Source organism: Bufo bufo, chromosome 4 (genome assembly GCF_905171765.1).
Source record: "Bufo bufo chromosome 4, aBufBuf1.1, whole genome shotgun sequence".
NCBI lineage: Eukaryota > Metazoa > Chordata > Amphibia > Anura > Bufonidae > Bufo > Bufo bufo.
The window spans coordinates 81,922,185-81,941,329 of record NC_053392.1 but is presented as its reverse complement, the minus strand read 5'-3'; the positions used below and the strand labels follow the sequence as shown (position 1 = coordinate 81,941,329).

General features: G+C 45.7%; 1 protein-coding gene across 1 annotated transcript in view; it reads right to left on the bottom strand.

The window, feature by feature from the left end:
• EVA1A (eva-1 homolog A, regulator of programmed cell death) overlaps window positions 1–17,354 on the bottom strand; it is a 356,598-nt gene extending 339,244 nt beyond the window's left edge. Inside the window, exon 1 of the mRNA XM_040427455.1 lies at window positions 17,261–17,354. Coding sequence (XP_040283389.1) covers window positions 17,261–17,354 — 94 coding nt within the window. The remainder of the gene's footprint in view (window positions 1–17,260) is intronic.
• Between the last annotated feature and the right edge of the window lie 1,791 nt (window positions 17,355–19,145).

Sequence of the window (19,145 nt, the reverse complement as noted above, 5' to 3'; positions counted from 1 at the left end):
GTCAGAAGTGTAAAAAGTGGCCTGGTCTTTCAGGGTGTTTAAGCTATGGGGGCTGAGGTGGTTAAAGGGGTTTTCCAGGATTTTAATATTGATGACCTATCCTCAGGATAGGTCATCAATATCAGATCAGCGGGGTGCGACACCTGGCACCCTCACCGATCAGCTGTTTGCTTACCTGCTCGCCATCCACTGTGAAAAGGCACCCCCATTCTTGAGTACGGTGGAGGGCCCCATATGCCATAAAAGTCCTCGGTAACAAACTTCACTGTAATGCACCTACTAGATATGAACTGAAGGTGAATACATATTCTAATGAGTATACACAGCAGCTTCTCACTCTAAAGTGATCCCCCGAGATCTGGAGCTTGTGAGGCATTATGTATCTACCTCTACAGATTTATGTCTCTTACTTTTGGAGTTGAATCTGGTTTGGAAAAAAAAAATCTCTAGTCATGTTTTTTTTAATGGGTCTGGTGCTATCTATGGGTGGTAAGAAAAAAAAAGTGTTCTTCCGTCTGGATGAGAGTTAATTTGCATATCGTTTCCCAGTTATGTGGAGGCCTGCTCCACCACCATCCTTCATCACTAGAGATGAGCGAATTGAAGTTGACGAAGTGGAATTCGATCCGAATTTCAGGAAAAATTTAGATTCGCACCGAATCCGAATTCCCTCGCGCTTTGTGAAAACGAATCACATTTTTTCCTAAAATGGCTGCTGCACGTGTTAGGACATGGAGCAAGGAACTCTGGAAACGAGGGATCACCCACAATGCCATGCATGCAGCCAATCAGCAGCCAGCCAGGTGATGTCACAGCCCTATAAATAGCCTCAGCCATCGTGGATTCAGCCATTTACCAGGGAGAGACGTCAGCAGGTGCTAGGGACAGTGGTAGAAAAGACTTTAAAACTTTTATTTTGCTGAATAGAAGTTCAGGGAAAGGACAGGGAGGAATCATTCCACAGTATTGAAGCAGAACAGGGTTCAGTAGGGGAGTTTACAGCCTGGGTAATAGGAACATTCCTATTACACCTTGCTGCACTGACTGCGGATCCAAATTGCCCTTATACAGCTCTGTAATTCCAGCAAACCGTTCTTATTAGGGTGCAAGTGCTGTTTGATACAGGCATTAACAGGGTTTATTACTAGGAAATATTTGCCCTTGTGCATTGCAGTTATATGTTCTAAAGCCCTTTTTGGCGTGTAATAGTGGCACAAAAAAAAGTATTTGCCGTTGTGTGGTGAAGTGAGAAAATTACAGACTTTTTTGGGGTGTTTTAATTTGCTATTTATTTATTTGAACTAACAGTATGTCAGACAGAGAAGTGCCAGGCCCTGCACAGGGGAGTGGCAGAGGCCTAAATGTTTCTGGCGCAGGCACAGGTCGCAGCAGAGTAAGGGGGTATGGCAGCAGGGGTCACTACGAGAGGCCTGAGCTCCCGCTGTCATCTAGCGGTCGTGTCTTGACCAGCAACCCAGCGGTTCTTAAATGGTTGACTCTGTCATCCACTTCATCCCAAGTGACATCAGACACCCCCAGCCAAGAGTCGGTGGGTTTGTCAGACACAACCCTTAGTTGGCATGGCCCAGGAGCAGGCCCAGTACCCTCACCTGTCTTCAGCCTGCCTCTGTCCTTTTCTGTTCCCTCAGCCAGACAAGTATTATATGCTGTGGGCTCAGCTCCACTATACAGCGAGGACGAGCTACTAGAGGGCAGTCAGCAGCTACTGGCTAGCCAAGATGTGGAGCAGACATCCGCCACTTTCTCCTGTAGGCGGGCAAGTAGTGATCAGGAGAGTGGTGTAGGAGCTGGTGTTGTGAGCGGTCCGGATCCTGACCCAGAGACCAGTGAGGAGGACATCAGTGACATGCAGACAGTGTCGGACTGGGGTACCTAGGGCCCACCAGTAAACTTTATTTTGGGGGCCCACCATACGGATACATTCAAATATTACCTGCTCACACAGCAGCAAGATGCTACCAGATTATTAAATATGGGGTGTCTGCAGCAACTTTGAGAAGGTAGGTCCAAGAGGACACTGGCAGCTTTCCTCTGTACCTAGAAGTCATCTCAGCTCTGATCGTGTCTATAATAATAAATTGGGGAGTTTCTTTAATAATTTATCAAGTTTTTTATATGAACATTGGCTGGTGGAGGTGCTGTACACAGAATATATGTCTGTAGTAGGGTTGTTTCGATACCCAAATTTTGATTCGGTTTCGATACCATTAAAAAGTATTGCGATACTCGATATCATTCGATACCGCGCAAAAAAAATAAAACCCCCAAAAAATCTGCGTGCATTCCGCATTTTATGGAACGTCCGGCCCATAATAGAACAGTCCAATCCTATTTTTTGGGGGGTCAAGGTGACTAAAAAAAAATGCTGAATCGCACAATTTTTATTTTATTTTTTTTCTGTTAGGAAATTTTTTAAATATTTTAATAGTTTGGACTTTTCGGATGTGGCGATATGTAGTATGTTTATTTATTGTGTATATATTTTATATGTAAAATTGGGAAAGGGGGTGATTTATACTTAATTTATTTTATTTTTTTTACTTTTTATTTAACCATTTCCCCCTTTAGGGGCTAGAACCTGGGATCTTTTAATCCCTTGTCCTATTCAGCCTGATAGAGCTCTATTAGGGTGCATAGGATCTCACACTTTCCCTGCTGCCCTGTGCATAGTACACACAGCAGCAGGGAGATTACCATGGCAGCCAGGGCTTCAGTATTGTCCTGGCTGCCATGGTAACTGATCGGAGCCCCAGGATTACACTGCTGGGGCTTCGATCAGAAGCTGCCACTGCACCACCAATGAAGAGGGGACCCAGTTGCCACCAATGATTTCATTGCGCAACAATGATTTTGTTACTGAGAGAAAAACATGTGATTTATACTAAAATGAGCGCGCTGATTCCAAATAAGAACTCGGAATTTGCCTGACACGTCTAGATTTTAAGTTATACATGCAAAGCCTATTCAGTTATAATATTAATGCATTATATTGGAAATATTCCAATGGACATGTCCAGACCTGTCCGGACGCACTCAGGCTGATGTCAGCAGTAAGTATATAAGGCAAGCTGGACAGATTTTCATAAAGTGATCTGTTATAGTGCTATCAGTTTTGAAACTTAAGATAGATAAATGCAAATGTGTTAACGATCCAGACAATTTCTGCTCCATATGTGGCAAATACACTACTTCTGATCAGCACAAGAATCTGACAAAGCAAGTGCGTCTTGCTTACAAGTGTTACTTTGACTGTAAAATTGGAGATCAAGATAAAAGCTGGGCACCTCATGTGTGTTGCACTGTGTGTTACTCTGGGTTAACGCAGTGGTTGAATGGTAAAAGGAAAGGAATGGCTTTTGCAGTGCCTATGGTTTGACGTGAACTGAAAAATCACCATTCATACTGTTACTTTTGCATGACTAAAATCGCCTGATATTCAAAGAGAAACAAGTCACAAATTGTGCATCCTGACTGTGAGCCTGCTCCTAAACCAGTACCACACGATGTAGAGAATCCAGTGCCTGCCCCTCCCACAGCAGGAACGGCAATTGAAACAGACAGTTCTGATCCTGATGAAGAAGAAGATGTTGATTGTCACAATGCATTTCCTGATCCAGAACAACTGGAGGGTCAGCCGCACTTGCTGAGCCAATCAGATTTAGATGATCTGGTAAGAGATCTGTCATTATCTAAAGAAAAGTCAGAACTGCTAGCTTATAGACTTCGGGAATGGAATTTGCTACAACGAGGCACCACAACTTCACACTTTTGTCATCGACACACCAAGTTAGCTGCATACTATGCAATGGAAAGCGATGTCTGTTTCTGTATTGATGTAAATGGTCTTATGATGGAGTTAGATGGTACACATGTTCCCGATGAATGGAGGCTATTCATAGACTCTAGCAAAACAAGTTTGAAAGCTGTCTTGTTGCACAATGGTAACGAAAAACCATCTGTTCCATTGGCTCATGCGGTTTGAATGAAAGAGACCCATGCTTCTATGGAGTTAATTTAGAAAATGATCAAATACTCAGAACATAAATGGAAAATTTGTGCTGACCTGAAACTGGTAGCACTGCTGCTTGGCCTACAGTTAGGGTACACAAAGCATATGTGTTTCTTGTGCCATATGTTCTTTTTGTGATGACAACAATCATTACAAAATGAGACGTGGCCTCTCAGAGTCGAGCACACTGTTGGTCAGTACAATGTACAACACAAATCACTGGTCGATCCACTTCAAGTTTATCTTCCACCACTTCACATTAAACTTGGTTTAATGAAAAATGTTGTAATTGCACTTGATCGTGATGGAGGTGGTTTCCAGTATTTGAAGGAGAACTTTAGCACACTGAAAACTGATGCTAAAATAAGGGCCGGAATTTTTATTGGCCCCAAAATCAACAAACTAATGCATGATGACACATTCAGAACAAAACTCAACCCTCTGGGACTTGCAGCTTGGGATGCATTTGTGCTAGTAGTGCAGAACTTCCTTGGGAACAGACGAGCGGCAAACTATGCTGAATTAGTAGACAACATGCTTACAGCATATGAACAACTTGGCTGACGAATGTCATTGAAAAGGCATTTCTTACATTCCCATCTTGACTTTTTCCCACCCAATTTGGGACACGTAAGTGACGAACATGGAGAGCGGTTCCATAAAGATATTTCTACAATGGAGAACAGGTATCAAGGCCGCTGGAATCCCAACATGATGGGGGACTACTGCTGGTTTTTGCAACTGGAAAATATGACCGTTCACAAACGCAAAAGCAGAGGCCTGAAGCACTTTTAACAGTACTGGGCCTTGCTCAAGTAAGACTTATAAACTGAAAAACAAGACTTTTTGAAATCTTGTTATTCCATTACATTTTCATACACTGTTTACTACGCAAACTTTGATGTAGATCAGGTAATTGTTGGAGTAAAACTCGTTCTGTTAAAAATTATTCAATGCTTTCCAAGTGCTTAAAGGGAACCTGTCACCGGGATTTGCTAGCGGCCATCTAGCAACCCATGTCGTCAGCTCTATGCACAAAATCCCGGTGACAGGTTCCCTTTAATTCATTTAGGCATACTTATGCATAGCAAAATTTCGTGACGTGTTACAACAATTCTGACTTCGGATTTGTAATCCGCACACTCGATTTAGTATAGGACAAATGGTTTTTGCCCAGTAGCAGACGAAAAGTTAATTTTTTTGCGTGGTGTTTTAATATTGAAGGGTGGGAGGGAGGGGGCACACTGCGCCACCAATGATTTTAATACTGGGGGGGTTGAGGGGAGGGGGCGCATTGCGCCACCAATGATTTAAATACATGGCAGTGGGGGGAAGGCGCACTGCGCCACCAATGATAATTAACATTTAATACAGGAGGCGGGTGCGGCACCTAACGGGTTAAGTGCCGCTGATCGCAGCTCCGCGCCAGCACCCACTTCCTGGATTTGTATTAAACGTTTACTTTCATTGGTGGCTCAGTGCTCCCGCCCCTCTCTCATCATTGGTGGCAGCGGCACAAGGGGGAGGGAGAGACTGCTTCCTTCTCCCCTGTGCTGCTGAGGAGAACAGGGAACGCGCTGAGAGCAGCACGTGCCATTTTCGCTGATACCAGACTGTGCAATAGCGAAGCCTAGTATCGGAAAAAGGAAAATCCCGGTATCGAGGTCGATACCAGACAAAAGTATCGATTGGGTATCGAAAATTCGATACCCGTAGTCTGTAGTGCAGTAAGTCTACTGTGTTATGTGCCACTTGTAGAGGGGGTTGAGGGACTAGGGGCCCACCTTGCTCAGGGGCCCACCGGGGGATTCACCTGTACCCCGGTGGGCCAGTCCGAGCCTGCATGCAGACAGTATTCAATGATGATGATGTAGCTGATCACACTTGGGAGCTGGGTGAATTATGGGCTTCATCATCATCGGTAAAAGAGGGTGGCAGCTTGACCGTGAGGCAGCGGCGGAGCCAGCAAGTCGCTGGTGTGGCAGGGAGTCAGCAGGGTGGCAGCAGTGGGAGGTCGCGAGCCAAACGTGCCCGGGGTAGACCACCCGCTTCGCAGAAGCCTACCTGGACGGAAAGTAGTGGTGCAGGGGTTTACAGAAGCAGCGGCGGTAGCAGTCAGTCAGTACGGAGTGTTGGGGGCAATGTCACCTATTCGGCGGTGTGGCAGTTTTTTGTTAAGCTGTCGGAGTAGGTGAACATGGCCCTTTGTAGAATCTGTGGGCAGAAGGTGAAGCGTGGCCAGGGTGACAATGTTGTCACCACGGCTCAGGGTCAACATATGCAGTGTCACCATAAAGTGACCTGGGAGAACTGTGGGTCTGATGTGGTGGTCCAGCCTTCCGCAGCAACCACTGCATCACCCAATGGTACACACCCGATTTCAGGCAGTCAAGGCTCCACCCCCTCAGCTGAAGGGAGCTGTCTGTCCTTCCCATCATCTGCTGGTCCTGATGCTCCTGCTCCTCCTCCTACTCTTTGTCAGTCATTCGGTAAGCAATCAATCACCAAAGCGATTGCCAAGAGACAACAGTATGCGTGCAGTTATTCAACGGCACAGAAGCTGAATGTGCTCTTGGCCAAGTTGCTGGTGCTGCAGTCCCTCCTTTTAAAAAGGGGTGGACTCTGCACCTTTCAGAGAACTGATGGCTTGTGCGGAGCCGAGGTGGAGAGTCCCAAACCGTAATTTCTTTGGCAAAAAGGCAGTACCAGCCCTGCACATGTATGTAGAACAGAAGGTGGGCCAGTCCTTGTGTCTGCCAAAGTGCACGGCAGCGCCGACGTGTGGAGCTGTAACTACGGTCAGGGACAATACATGTCCTTTACGGCCCACTGGGTGAATGTGGTTCCTACACAGCCACACCAGCAACTTGGCCAGGTGACGCCGCATCTGCCTCCACGTTCTCACGCCATTGGTCCCGCGACAATGTCTGCCTCCTCATCCTCCACCGTGTCCTCAGCCTCCACTGCAGGGACAATTCACAGTGCCCCTCCAGCATACCACATGTGCAGGGCACAGCGGTGTCACGCTGTTCTGCACCTCGTTTGCCTGGGCAAACGGAGTCACACAGGGGAGGAACTGCTCCATGTCATTCATCAAGAAATTGAATCCTGGCTTTCTCCTCAACAACTGAAAATCAGAACCATGGTGACTGACAATGGGAAGAACATGGGGCTGAGCCATGCGCCATGCATGGCACACGTGTTCAATCTGGTTGTCAAGCGGTTCCTGAAGTCTTCCACCCATCTGCAAGATATCCTGAAAATGGCCAGGAAACTTTGCATGCACTTCAGCCACTCGTACACTACAAAGCACACCCTCCTTGAACTGCAGAGGCAGAACGGCATCCCCCAACATAGGATGATATGCGACGTTTCCACCCGTTAGAATTCCACCCTCCATATGTTGGACCAACTATACGAACAGAGAAAGGCCATACACGATTTCTTGATAATCCAAGCGGACAGTACTCCTCTGTGTAACTTCGATGTCAGCCAGTGGCAGCTCATGCGTGACACCTGCCGTTTGCTCAGGCCCTTTGAGGTGGCCACGTTATTTGTCAGTCACCAGGACTACAGGATCAATGATGTCATTCCACTGCTTCATGTCCTGGAACAGATGCTGGAAAATCTGGCTGGTCAGGAGACTGGATACGTGGCGCCTAGATCTTACGGCCACATGAGCCCTGTGGGGGCTGAACTGGAGGAGGAGGAGGACATTGGAGCACAAGCAATGTGTAGCGAAATGGGTGGTTTTTCTACACAGGTGATAGGAGAGGAGGAGCAACCAGAGGAGCTACAGGGCGATGAGGAACACGAGGCAGAGGACCCAGACACACCATGGCAGTATGCAGTGGAGATAGAGGCAGGTAGTCCCTCCGAGTCTCTTGCACAAATGGCGCGATTCATGCTCACTTGCTTGTGTAGTGACAGCTGAATTGTCAGCATTCGGCAGAGGGATGGCTTCTGGCCCTCCATCTTGTTAGACCCTCGCTACCGTTCCAAATGGGGGCCTTTTTTACATCCGCTGAGAGGGAGGACAAATTTAACTACTATAGAGACATCCTATGTAGTGAGTTGGCTGCTGCTTATCTGCGCCATCCTCCATCCTCTCGCAGGTCTGACTGGCAGGGGGCCCTCTCTGCTCACGTTCCTCTGCCACGGCTGCTTTGGCACGATGGGGGGTTGAAGCAGTACCAGCTCCATCAGCAGCAACTTGAGTCTAGAGTCGCTGATGATCAGCTTTTTTCACCAGCCTAGTGAAGAAACTATTCACCAGTAGCAGCAGCTAAACCTGGAGCAGGACCTGGACCAGCAAGTGGTGGCATACTTGGACAGCACCCTGCCACCCCACATTGAAGATCCGCTAGACTGCTGGGCAGCCAAACTGGATTTGTGGCCACAACTGGCAAAGTTTGCCCTGGAAAAGCTGTCGTGCCCGGCCAGTAGTGTGGCATCAGAGCGAGTGTTTAGCACAGCGGGGGCCATAGTTATCCCAAGAAGAACTCGCCTGTCCACCCAAAATGTGGAGAGACTGGCCTTTGTCAAGATGAATCAGGCATGGATCAGCCAGGATTTCCACCAATGCCTGATACATCAGACTAGATCATTCATGGTGCACACCAACACTTTGAGAAAAGAGACCGGTTTCTTCTGGCTACCTGCCTCAGCTATTATTCTGATGTTGCCATCCGCCTGATGCTACACATCTGATGCCAAGGGCTCTTTCACCCACTATCTTCAGCTGGTACTGGTATTGCCACCCACCTCCCCACCCTGTGATCTCCTGATGCTGCAGCCACCTCCACACTATTTCACCTTGCCACTCTGTGGCCTCCTGATGCTGCTGCCACCTCCACACTGTCATTATGCCACTCTGTGGCCTCCTCATGCTGCTTCCACCTCACCACTATGTCATAGTGCCACTCTGTGGACTTCTCATGCTGTTCCCACCCTCCCCACTTCATGACTGGGCCACTATTTTGACTTTCAGCCTGGCTGACACTTCCTCGTCATTTTTTTGACCCTTCTTCTGATCTGTCAGAAGGAAGGAAAAATTAGACGCACAACGGATCCTGACTATGTAACAGCTGTAAGGCCTGCATGACATGGTCCCTATTTTGCATCAGAATTGGTTTATGATTTGGTAGCCAAAAGCAGGAGTTGGTACAAAACACAGAAGACATGCAAATATTCCATTCACGTGTCATCTCTGTTTTGGATCCACTCCTGTTTTTTTTGGCATTAGCAATACTGATGGATTACTGACCAAATACTGACCGAGTGAAGGTGGATGCTCCACAGACAGGATCCGTTTTTTGAGGATTATTGTTCTGACGGATCAGAGGAAGGGCAAAATAATCAGTGACGTCAACATAAACTTACTGCTGACACCCTCTTCACTCTGTCAGGGGGCTCTACTTGTATAAGCGTTTAATAGAACAGGTTCTGTAGAAATCTATGTGGAATCAGTGAATTGGTGTTAAAGGAGTGCTCTCTTTCATGCTATAGTAGGATCTTGGGCCTCTGCACTGTTCTTTATACCTGGCGCAGTTCTGGCCCCGTGACTGCCCAGATAAGTGAAGTGTGCAGTGATTCTAAGAGCGATGCCTGTCATCTGCATGTCATACGGACTCACAGTATTGTTCACTACCACAGCAGACTCCCTATGCGTGTTACTGCAAGGCACAGTGTTCTACATACCTATAAAGGCTCTCTGCAGCCAGGAAATAGCCGCCATGCGATTTGCCATGAATAAATTTGTATCAAACCAAATTTTTTAAGAAAGTTCAGCGAACCGGCCGAATCGAATTTTTGAGAAGTTCGCTCATCTCTACTCATTACAACATGTATTCTACATGTGGTGGTACTCAGTTCTATATAGATGACCGATATCCAGTGACAGGTTTACTACACAGCACAACATGGACCTATGATAGCAAATAAGGTCTCATGTGTCTCAAACATCTTCTTACTGCCCTTAGCAATCAGTCCGACTAATTAAAAAAAAAAATTGTACAGCTTGGATACATGAGGCCCCGTGTCATGCCATGCTGAAAATTCCCAAGCACCAACTCACTTCATAGCATCTTCACTGGCATATAAGACTCAACTTTGGCCCTCAAATCATAAATAATAGTATCCTACAAGCACTGATTTGGAACAAGTCGGTGTCAAATGTCTGGGAGTTTTGCTACAAATTCCAAGAACGAGGCAAAGTCAAAGGACATTCAAGATGAAATTCTTCTCACTTGGATGATCCTCTCCATAAAAACAGCAGAGCTAATACACAGGCGGGCAGTATGGCCACGTATACCTCCAGTTCACAAATGTTACTTTTAATAATTGCATACAACAGATTGTGTCCCATAGAATCTTGCAATCTAATTGTGGAAGCTTCGGTCATGGACACCAGGGAAACACAGAAGCATATGCCCCTATGAATATGTCTGTAGACTTACAAACTTTATGAAGACAGTACCCTGCTTTAAGAGGTTTTTAAGGAGTTGGTTCATCAGATTTAATCCCTTTCAAAATCCAGTCCCCAATGTAGTAAGCTAATCATTGGTCCTCCTCTTGGCACCCCTGCAAACAGCTGCAGATAGATAGCCAGATGAATGGCTGTCCTGGTAGTGCACTGTGCACGGATTAGTCGAGTCCACCAGAAAAGGAGGTGCTCCTACAGAACAGCTCATATGTTCATTAGCCCTATGCACGCTTGTCCGAATGGACAGGGTTTTGCATGGATGTATCCAACATCTAGAGATGAGAAATCCTGGCCAATTCAGATGCAATCTCTAAGATCATCAATTAAAGGAACAGTAAACCTAAAATAAATAAGTTAAAGGGGTTGTCTCACGTCAATATGCCACCAATGTCAGATAGGTGTGGGTCCCACCTCTGAGACCCGCACTTGTCTCTAGAACGGAGAGCTCAAAGTAAAGAGAGTGCACCACGAATTCACGGCCGTCCTCTATTCATTTCTATGGGAATACTGAAAATATTCAGAAGCCCAATAGAGATGAATGGAGCTCGCACCACTCAAGAGCGGCCACATCTTTATTCACTTTTATGGAACTGCCCCGGGAACTATGATTGAGGTGTCCACACCTCCAATCATTTCATCCGATGAACGAGCATTTTGCTTGTTCATTGGGTGATCTGCGGCACCTTTAGACGGGTAGATTATCGTTTTGTAGGAATGTTCTTTGTCGATAATCGGCCCAAACATTGGTCCACGTAAATCCAGCTTAACACAGAAATCTTTAATTTCCCTAATAAGAGGGGAACGTCTTAATTCACTGCTATAATACAACCACTGAATGAGTTCAGTAGAACATGTCCATTTAAGTAGGTTTAGAAGACTTTTTCCTAGGTCATTACAATGGGCTCTTTTTAGAAAAGCCTGAGCATAGAGCTATAGCTAAGTGATGACTACATTCAACAGCTCCACATCTTAAATGGTCTTGGTTTGGGGGGTTGAGGGGAAGGCGGCTGGGCGTAGTACCCTGAGGAGCACACACCCCATCAAATCCGGTATCATTGGGAATAAATAGGATTTACTCCAGACAGAGAACTTTTCAAGAGACATTTCTACGATTAACGTGTATGAAATTAGCATATAACATTAATAATAAAGTCCTATTCAACTGAAGGTTTTGCAACTGCCCCCAAAATACCAATCTGTCTAGAAAACATAACTCTTGAAAGATTATTCAGTAGTAAGTGTGAAGTCCAACGTGATGGTTAATTATGATGGAAAACTAATATCTTTGATGAATTCATTGGAAAAGTACTCTCCCCACAATAATGTCTAACATGGTATGGCCCACTCAGTGATAATGAGGAGGTAATGTGACAGTGTCTGTGTGCTTCCATATAGCAGGCTTATGGAGTCCTCTGTAGAGAGGGTGAGGGTCTGTCCACCGGTGTGGGGGAGGCTTTGTTTAAAGGCACATTCCCTGACTTCTTTCGTCAGTCTCATCACTGTGTGGATATGTTCTCCTGTCTCGGGAGAGATCAAAGACAACCCCTGACAGAACAACCCACAGTTCACTGGTCATCTGCATGACATCTAGAACAATGCGGGTCATCCAGTCTTGTGATACATTGTAGCAGTTACTATCCAGAATCCTAAACCTTCCGTCCAATAGGATCAGAGCACAAAAATTCTCCCAAGGATCAAGCAAAGATTTCTCACATATTTTGAACATCAAAAACATTAATATAAAGATGTTTTCTCATAGAAGCCGCTATTACTTTATGGATCTCCTCTTTAGATCAAAGTAGGGGACCCCTCTATGATGTCCAAATACCCTAGCAGGGCATCAGGACAGCGATGTCTTCAGCTCATCCTTATAAGTTCGCAGCTCACCCATTAGTTTGGATATTATTATGGATATTAGAGGACCATTAGATGGCCTCAAAGGGGTTCTCCATTAATAAATTAGGCGTGTTTAACTTTAAAAGACCATTAAAATATTACTGACTGGGATCTCCAGTCATGGCTGTATGAAAGGGCTCTACACACTCTTGTCTATACAGTACAGCGGACTCAATGGATGTACAACGCCTGTCCACAGAGGTCACTGCATGAGAATGCGGAAATCCATAATATCATAGATAGATAGATAGATAGATAGATAACAGATAGATAACAGATAGATAGATAGATAGATAGATAGATAGATAGATAGATAGATAGATAGACAGTAAATATATAACAGATAGATAGATAGATAGATAGATAGAAGATAGGAGGTAGGTAGATAGATAGAAGATATAAAATAACATATAGATAGATAGATAATATATAACAGATAGATAGATAGATAGATAGATAGATAGATAGATAGATAGATAGATAGATAGATAGAAGATAGATAGATAGATAGATAGATAGATAGATAGATAGATAATAGATACTAAATAGATAGATAGCTAAATAATATATAACAGATAGATAGATAGAGAGATAGATATGAGATAGATGTGAACATTGAGAAGCATAAAAAAAGACTTGCCAATAAATTGAACAGATTTTCAGTCACAGAAATTACTGAAACCAATCTGCCATGTGTGAATTCCCCCTTATAATAACACTCTTCCCAGCAGGCCCAGGCCCCGTAAACAGACGGCGGTATAGCTGTGGACCCAGCACAATGCAGAGACCCTCCCTGAGGAGCCCCCGGGTCTCCCCTCACTGACGTCCTGCAATCTCCAGCCCTTTACAAATCCTGTATTCTAAGCCCCGGACCTTTACAAAACCCCTTCTTGGTGGAGAGAAACCTCCCGGAAAATGCAAATACTGCGCCTCCTCATAGTGCGCAGTGCGGGGGTCATTGTGCGCCGCAGGTTGTTGTGATGCTTGGGAACTGCTAATTCCCTTACAAATAACTTTCTTTATGGGAGGATAATAGGCCTTGTGGCTGTCACGGCGTGGTCTGCTATGAGGGTCTCGCTGCTGGGGAACGCAATGACATAACCCACTACATGACAGCAGACGTCTGCCGTATCCAAGGGCAACGAGAAATAAACAACAGACACAAAAAAAAACGATGTATCATATATCATACTATGACTCCTTGCGCCATCCCAATGCCTTAGTACGAGCCATAATAAAGTGCATCTCTTTTGGCCGGAGTGTCCATTTAATCGAACTAGCCAGAATTTTCCCAAATTTTCAATGTCGGCAAATTTGGCTTCTCCCGGCTTAAAAATGGGTGGGAGTTTACATAAACCCTGTTCAAAACTGGGTGTTTCCGAGTGGGGTTTGGGAGGGTTCCCAAATGTACCAAAAAACATGTCAGTAAGGCCTCATCCACACGACCGTATATATTTAGCGGTCTGCAAAAAACGGATCTGCAAAAAATACAAATGACGTCCGTGTGCATTCCGTATTTTGTGGAACGGAGCAGCTGGCCCCCAATAGAACAGTCCTATCCTTGTCCGCAATGCGGACAATAATAGGACATGTTCTATTTTTTTGCGGAACGGGCATACAGAAACGGAATGCACACCGAGTAACTTTGTTTTTTTTTTTTTTGTTTTGCGGACCCATTGAAATGAATGGTTCCGCATACGATCCGCAAAAAAAACCTGAACGGACACGGAAAGAAAATATGTTTGTGTGCATGAGCCCTTAGTAGGCCGTAGCCATGCTTGGTGGAGATGTATTACCGTATAACTAGGCAAGCTTGCCATTTGAGACTATCGGAAAGCTGACTGACAACTCCGTTATGACAGTCATATTGGTTGTCACACACGTAACTTTTTAACATCCGAGTCAAGGACTTCTACTATATTCACAGGTGATTTTTATTTTATTTTAAGAAGTAAAGATGGCCATACAAATTAGATTTATGTTGTCAGCAACCGCTGATTTGAGTGGGATCGGTCAACCATCTCATTTGTACAAGGGACTTCTGAGTCTCTCCTGACAGATGTCGAAGGAGATGAGGATCGGGCAACGGGATTTCAACATGCCTGGTCCTTTAATTCTCAGGGAGATAAGCCACTGTCAGAGGTGTCTGCATTCAGGACACATGCACGCTTGGCCAAACTGAGCATGTACGGGAGGGATCCTTTAGCCAAACGTGCCCTTGACTGCCAGGTATCTAAAGCATATGGCTGTCTTACTGGGCTCAGTGGGGAATAAGAGGCAGCTTATTCTCCTCTGCCCATTCGCAACACTTGAATGCTCGGCTGAGCCAAGTGGAGGATCAGGAGAGAGCTGGTGCCATTACACACTGTAATTCTTATGTCTGAGCAGTAAACTGTCTGCTGACATCACTACTATTAACCCCACGACTGACAGGGACTAGATTACAGGACTAGTAAACTGCTGTACATTTCCATGCTACAGAGCCCCCTGCTGGTTGCATACAAGGACTGTCAGAATAGTAAGAATCGGCACTGATCAGACCATCGGATTGTAGATTATGGTCATTTCATCTGTAATATGAGTTTTTTCCATTTCTAAAAAAAGTTGTATCCAAGGAGAGACTGGGACAGTCCTGGGCTGGGACTGGTGTTATTTGAGGTCATGACCGGCGGAGCATCAAAAGCTCCTCAGCACTGACAGATCAGGCAGGGGGTCCACGCCATATGTGAGGGGTGAAGCGGGGGCTTATGCAGATGCCAGCCCCTCAATCACTGCTCAGTCCACGCCCCCGGACCCATCATGTACTCAGCTCTTATTATCCATAGTTTATAACTTGCCACCAACAGAAAAAACTTAAAATTCATGTTGTAAGACCTAGCGAGGTCCTTAGGGCGCGTCCACACAAAGCCGGAAATTATGGCGGAAAATTTTGAGGTCCGCAAATTGTGGATCCGCAAAATACTGATGAGATTCTATCTTTTTTGTGGAACGGACATACAGATGCAGAAAGCACATGGCTGATCCGCGTTCTATTTGCATCCGTATGTCCACTCCACCAACAGTAGAATGTGTCCTATACTTGGCCGACCACGGACCGCATGCGGAACGCAGAAAACAGCCCATATACAGAACGCAAAATACATTTGTGTGAACGAGCCCTTAGGCTACTTTCACACTTGAGTTAGCCTTTTCCAGCAGGCTGTTCCGGGGGGATCCTTGCTACCGCTAGTCCACCGTGCCGCCGGAAGTTCACTATAATGCGGGCGGGCCAGAGGTCCAGCCGCAAGCACGCCAAACAAGCCGAGACGGCGGCCGGACAAAAACTACAACATGCTGCGTTTTTTGTCCGGCCGCCTCTCGGCTTGTTTGCCGTGCTGTGGCCATACCTCCAGCCCGACCCCATTATAGTGAACTTCCGGCGGCACGGTGGACTAGCGGTAGCAAGGATTCGGCAGGATGTTCCCCCGCCACAACAGCGTGCCGGAAAAGGCTACCGCAAGTGTGAAAGTAGTCGAGGATCAGTGGGGGGTCTGGAGATCAGCCATTTCTGTAACTCCCACAGAGGTGTATGGAGCAGTGTTCATGCCCCACCTGCCGCTCCATTCCTTTCAGGATGCCCCGTGGGGTACATGGTCCCCGTTCTGGAGATCCCAGCGGTAGGACCCGGGCCGGTCTAATAGTTATCTCCTGTCCTGTGGATAGGGAAAGCTTGATGCAACCGGAATACCCCTTTAAATCCTCAGCATGTCAATTCTTTCTGCAGATTTTCCTTTTGGATTCTACCCGTTGCGACGTCTGGGGGCCAAATCTGTAGCTAATAGGCATCAAAATATGCAACAAAGCTGTGGATTTTGCTATGGAATTGCAGCGTAATCCACAATTCTTTCCTTCCCGTGAGCACGAAAGCCCTAAATGTAAAGCTAGACCCGGGTTCCCCTTATAGGGTTCTCTACATAAATATAGCTTAAAGGGATTGTTCACTTAGGACCAACCCATGTCACACTGTCAAAACTGCATACATTGTAACGAACCCTCTGCTGGTAGAAGTATCAGGTCTGTGCAGATTTGCCGTCTCTGTATAAGCACAAGGATGTTTTCATTCACTGACAGCAAGCACAACTCTAACACTCTGTTTGGCATTGTGTTGCTTTTCCCCCCTATTTAAGTCAAAACTGAGAAAAACAACATAACGTCTGCTTTCGATCCGAAAAATGAAAGCAATCTCGAAAAATCGCTTAAGAACTACGGACGCTGTTTTCTGCAGAAGTCCTTAGGACATTTTCTAGACATCATGCACACGACCTTATGTGTTTTGGGGTCCACAAAATGCGGATCTGCCCAAAAAATACTAATGACATCCGTGTTGCATACGCTATTTTTTGCAGTCCCATTGACTTTAATGAATCCGTTGGTCGGAATTTCGCAGCCAAGTATATATAGAAGATGTTCTATCTTTTTGCGGAACGGACATACGGATGCGGAAAGCATGTGGGTGATCTTGCGCGCTTTCTGCATTCCACAAAAGATAGAACGTGTCCTATTCTTAGCCGCAAAATGGACCACAGAGTCAGTAGGTCAGCCCAAAAAAACGGTTGCAACACAGACGTCATCCGTATTTTTTGCAAATCCGTGTTTTGTGCGCCAGAAAATACATATGGCCGTGTGAATGAGGTCCTACAAGAAGGGTGACGTCTGTGAAGTGAGATCACCCCATGTTTGGGAATTGCTTTCTATGCAGTTTCCTGCGGTCTAGGGTCTCCAGTAAGGGGACGTGAAGTAAAGGAGCGCCTCACTGCAGGGGAGATATCCAGGGAAAGGAATCCCAACACATTCCCACTTGTCTCTCCTACCTGAAAACTCAGAAGAAGTCGCCGCCAGGTTGCCTAAAGCCACCACGTAAAATATTCCCAATGCGCCAATGTGAGCAGCGCCGCAGAATCCCATCCTGAGAGGTCCCACAACATCCAGCAGATCCTTAGAGCAATCCTTTCCTCCTGGAAGACAGGGCAGCCTGACTCCGTGCTAGTCCCATCGCTCAGGGGAACATTCAATATCCTCCCTTCACAGGCAATGAATGGATCCGAAACTGTAGCAGACTCCCATCTACCTGTAGACTCAGGCACTCCCCTGGGTCCTAGCTCCTGCCTACTAGACTTTCCCAGGGATGCTACTGATGAGGGTAACTGCATGGGATGCACAATCTCATGCAGAGACTAACACAGTACCAGCAAAGGGAATGAGATCCGACAAAGCTCATGTGGACTTTGCATATTTTTTTACGTGCAGAAATTGACCTGCCGTGTGAATATTTGAAATAAGCAGCGTGTCAATTGTTACTGCAGATCTTAAGTGCGGATTTGCAAAAGGTGCATTGCAAAGCGTGAGATCAGGGGCAAAACTGCATCAAAATCCGCAAGCAACACATGCGGATTTTGCTGGAGACATGGCGTGGAAATGCACAATGAAATCTGCACGGAAAATTTGTTTGTAAACCCACACCCTGTCAGATTGCTCCATCGCGGCCGACTAAAAGGATATGTCGGTCATGGTATGTCATGGAAAGGTGGAAAATTTTAGTGCTCTATTCTTCCTATCAAAATTTTGGACAATACAATAAAGCACTCAATAATATACCCCACTGTAAGGAAGAAAGAAGAATTATCCAGAAAGACAGAAAATAGAGTAAGAGAGAAAGGAAGGGAGATAGATAGATAGATAGATAGATAGATAGATAGATAGATAGATAGATAGATAGATAGATAGATATGAGATAGAAGATAGATAGATAGATAGATTTTTATCCATATGTCCATCAGGGGAGATGAGAATTGAGCTGTTGGATTTCAACACACCTGGTCCTTTTGTTTTCAGGGAGATAAGTGCAGTGTCCCAATGGTTCACTGCCAAAGGGTTAATGCCATACTGCAATTTGGTTCAGTATGAGACAAGGCTTAATGTATGCCCTCTATGCACTTGAAGTAGTATAATTGGTTAATATGGCTTTATTCGGTATTCTAAAAGGCTGTATTTGGGAAGGGAGTAGTTAACTGGCGGCCCTTAGAAGCAGTTGCTGGGTGGCGGGCTGGTCCCACCCTCCTGGTTAGTGAGTTGTTGGCAAGCAGGTCAAGAGAGGAGACGTGTGTTTAGTTGCTGGTGTGTGAGCCAGACAAGCTGAAGCAGTAAAAAGGAGAATCCTTATACAGGAAAACACCATCCCTGTGAGTGAAAAGCTACCAGAAATGTAACTGTGCTAAGAGTCAACCTCTGAGGGAGAGGAGAACAGACTTCTATAGTAGGTTAAGGACTATTAAAAAGAGACAAGAAAGCCAGTGAAAGCTAACACACTATTATGGCTGTAGACTTCAGTGCACATGGTTTGGGAGATATTGCTTCAGGCGCCTGCCACATGACTGAGGCAGACTGGCCATCCATCGATGGACTGCACCCCACAGTTGGGCGTTGCAGATATATTAAGAAAAGGATGACTTATAGGGAGCCACTTCCACAAGGGGGCAATAGAGAGATGGTTCTCTTTCCTTGGGAGATATCTCTTTGCAAGTCATACACTCATATCTATACTGTGTAAAGCTACTTGTAGTACCATAGATCTAATGATCATGGTTGCAGATGCTATTTGGACTATTGGCGCTCAAAAAACCTTGTAGGCACTCTAAATGGCGGCATACGTGGTCCCTACAGGTCCATGCGCCACTCTACACTCCTTGTGATACCTTA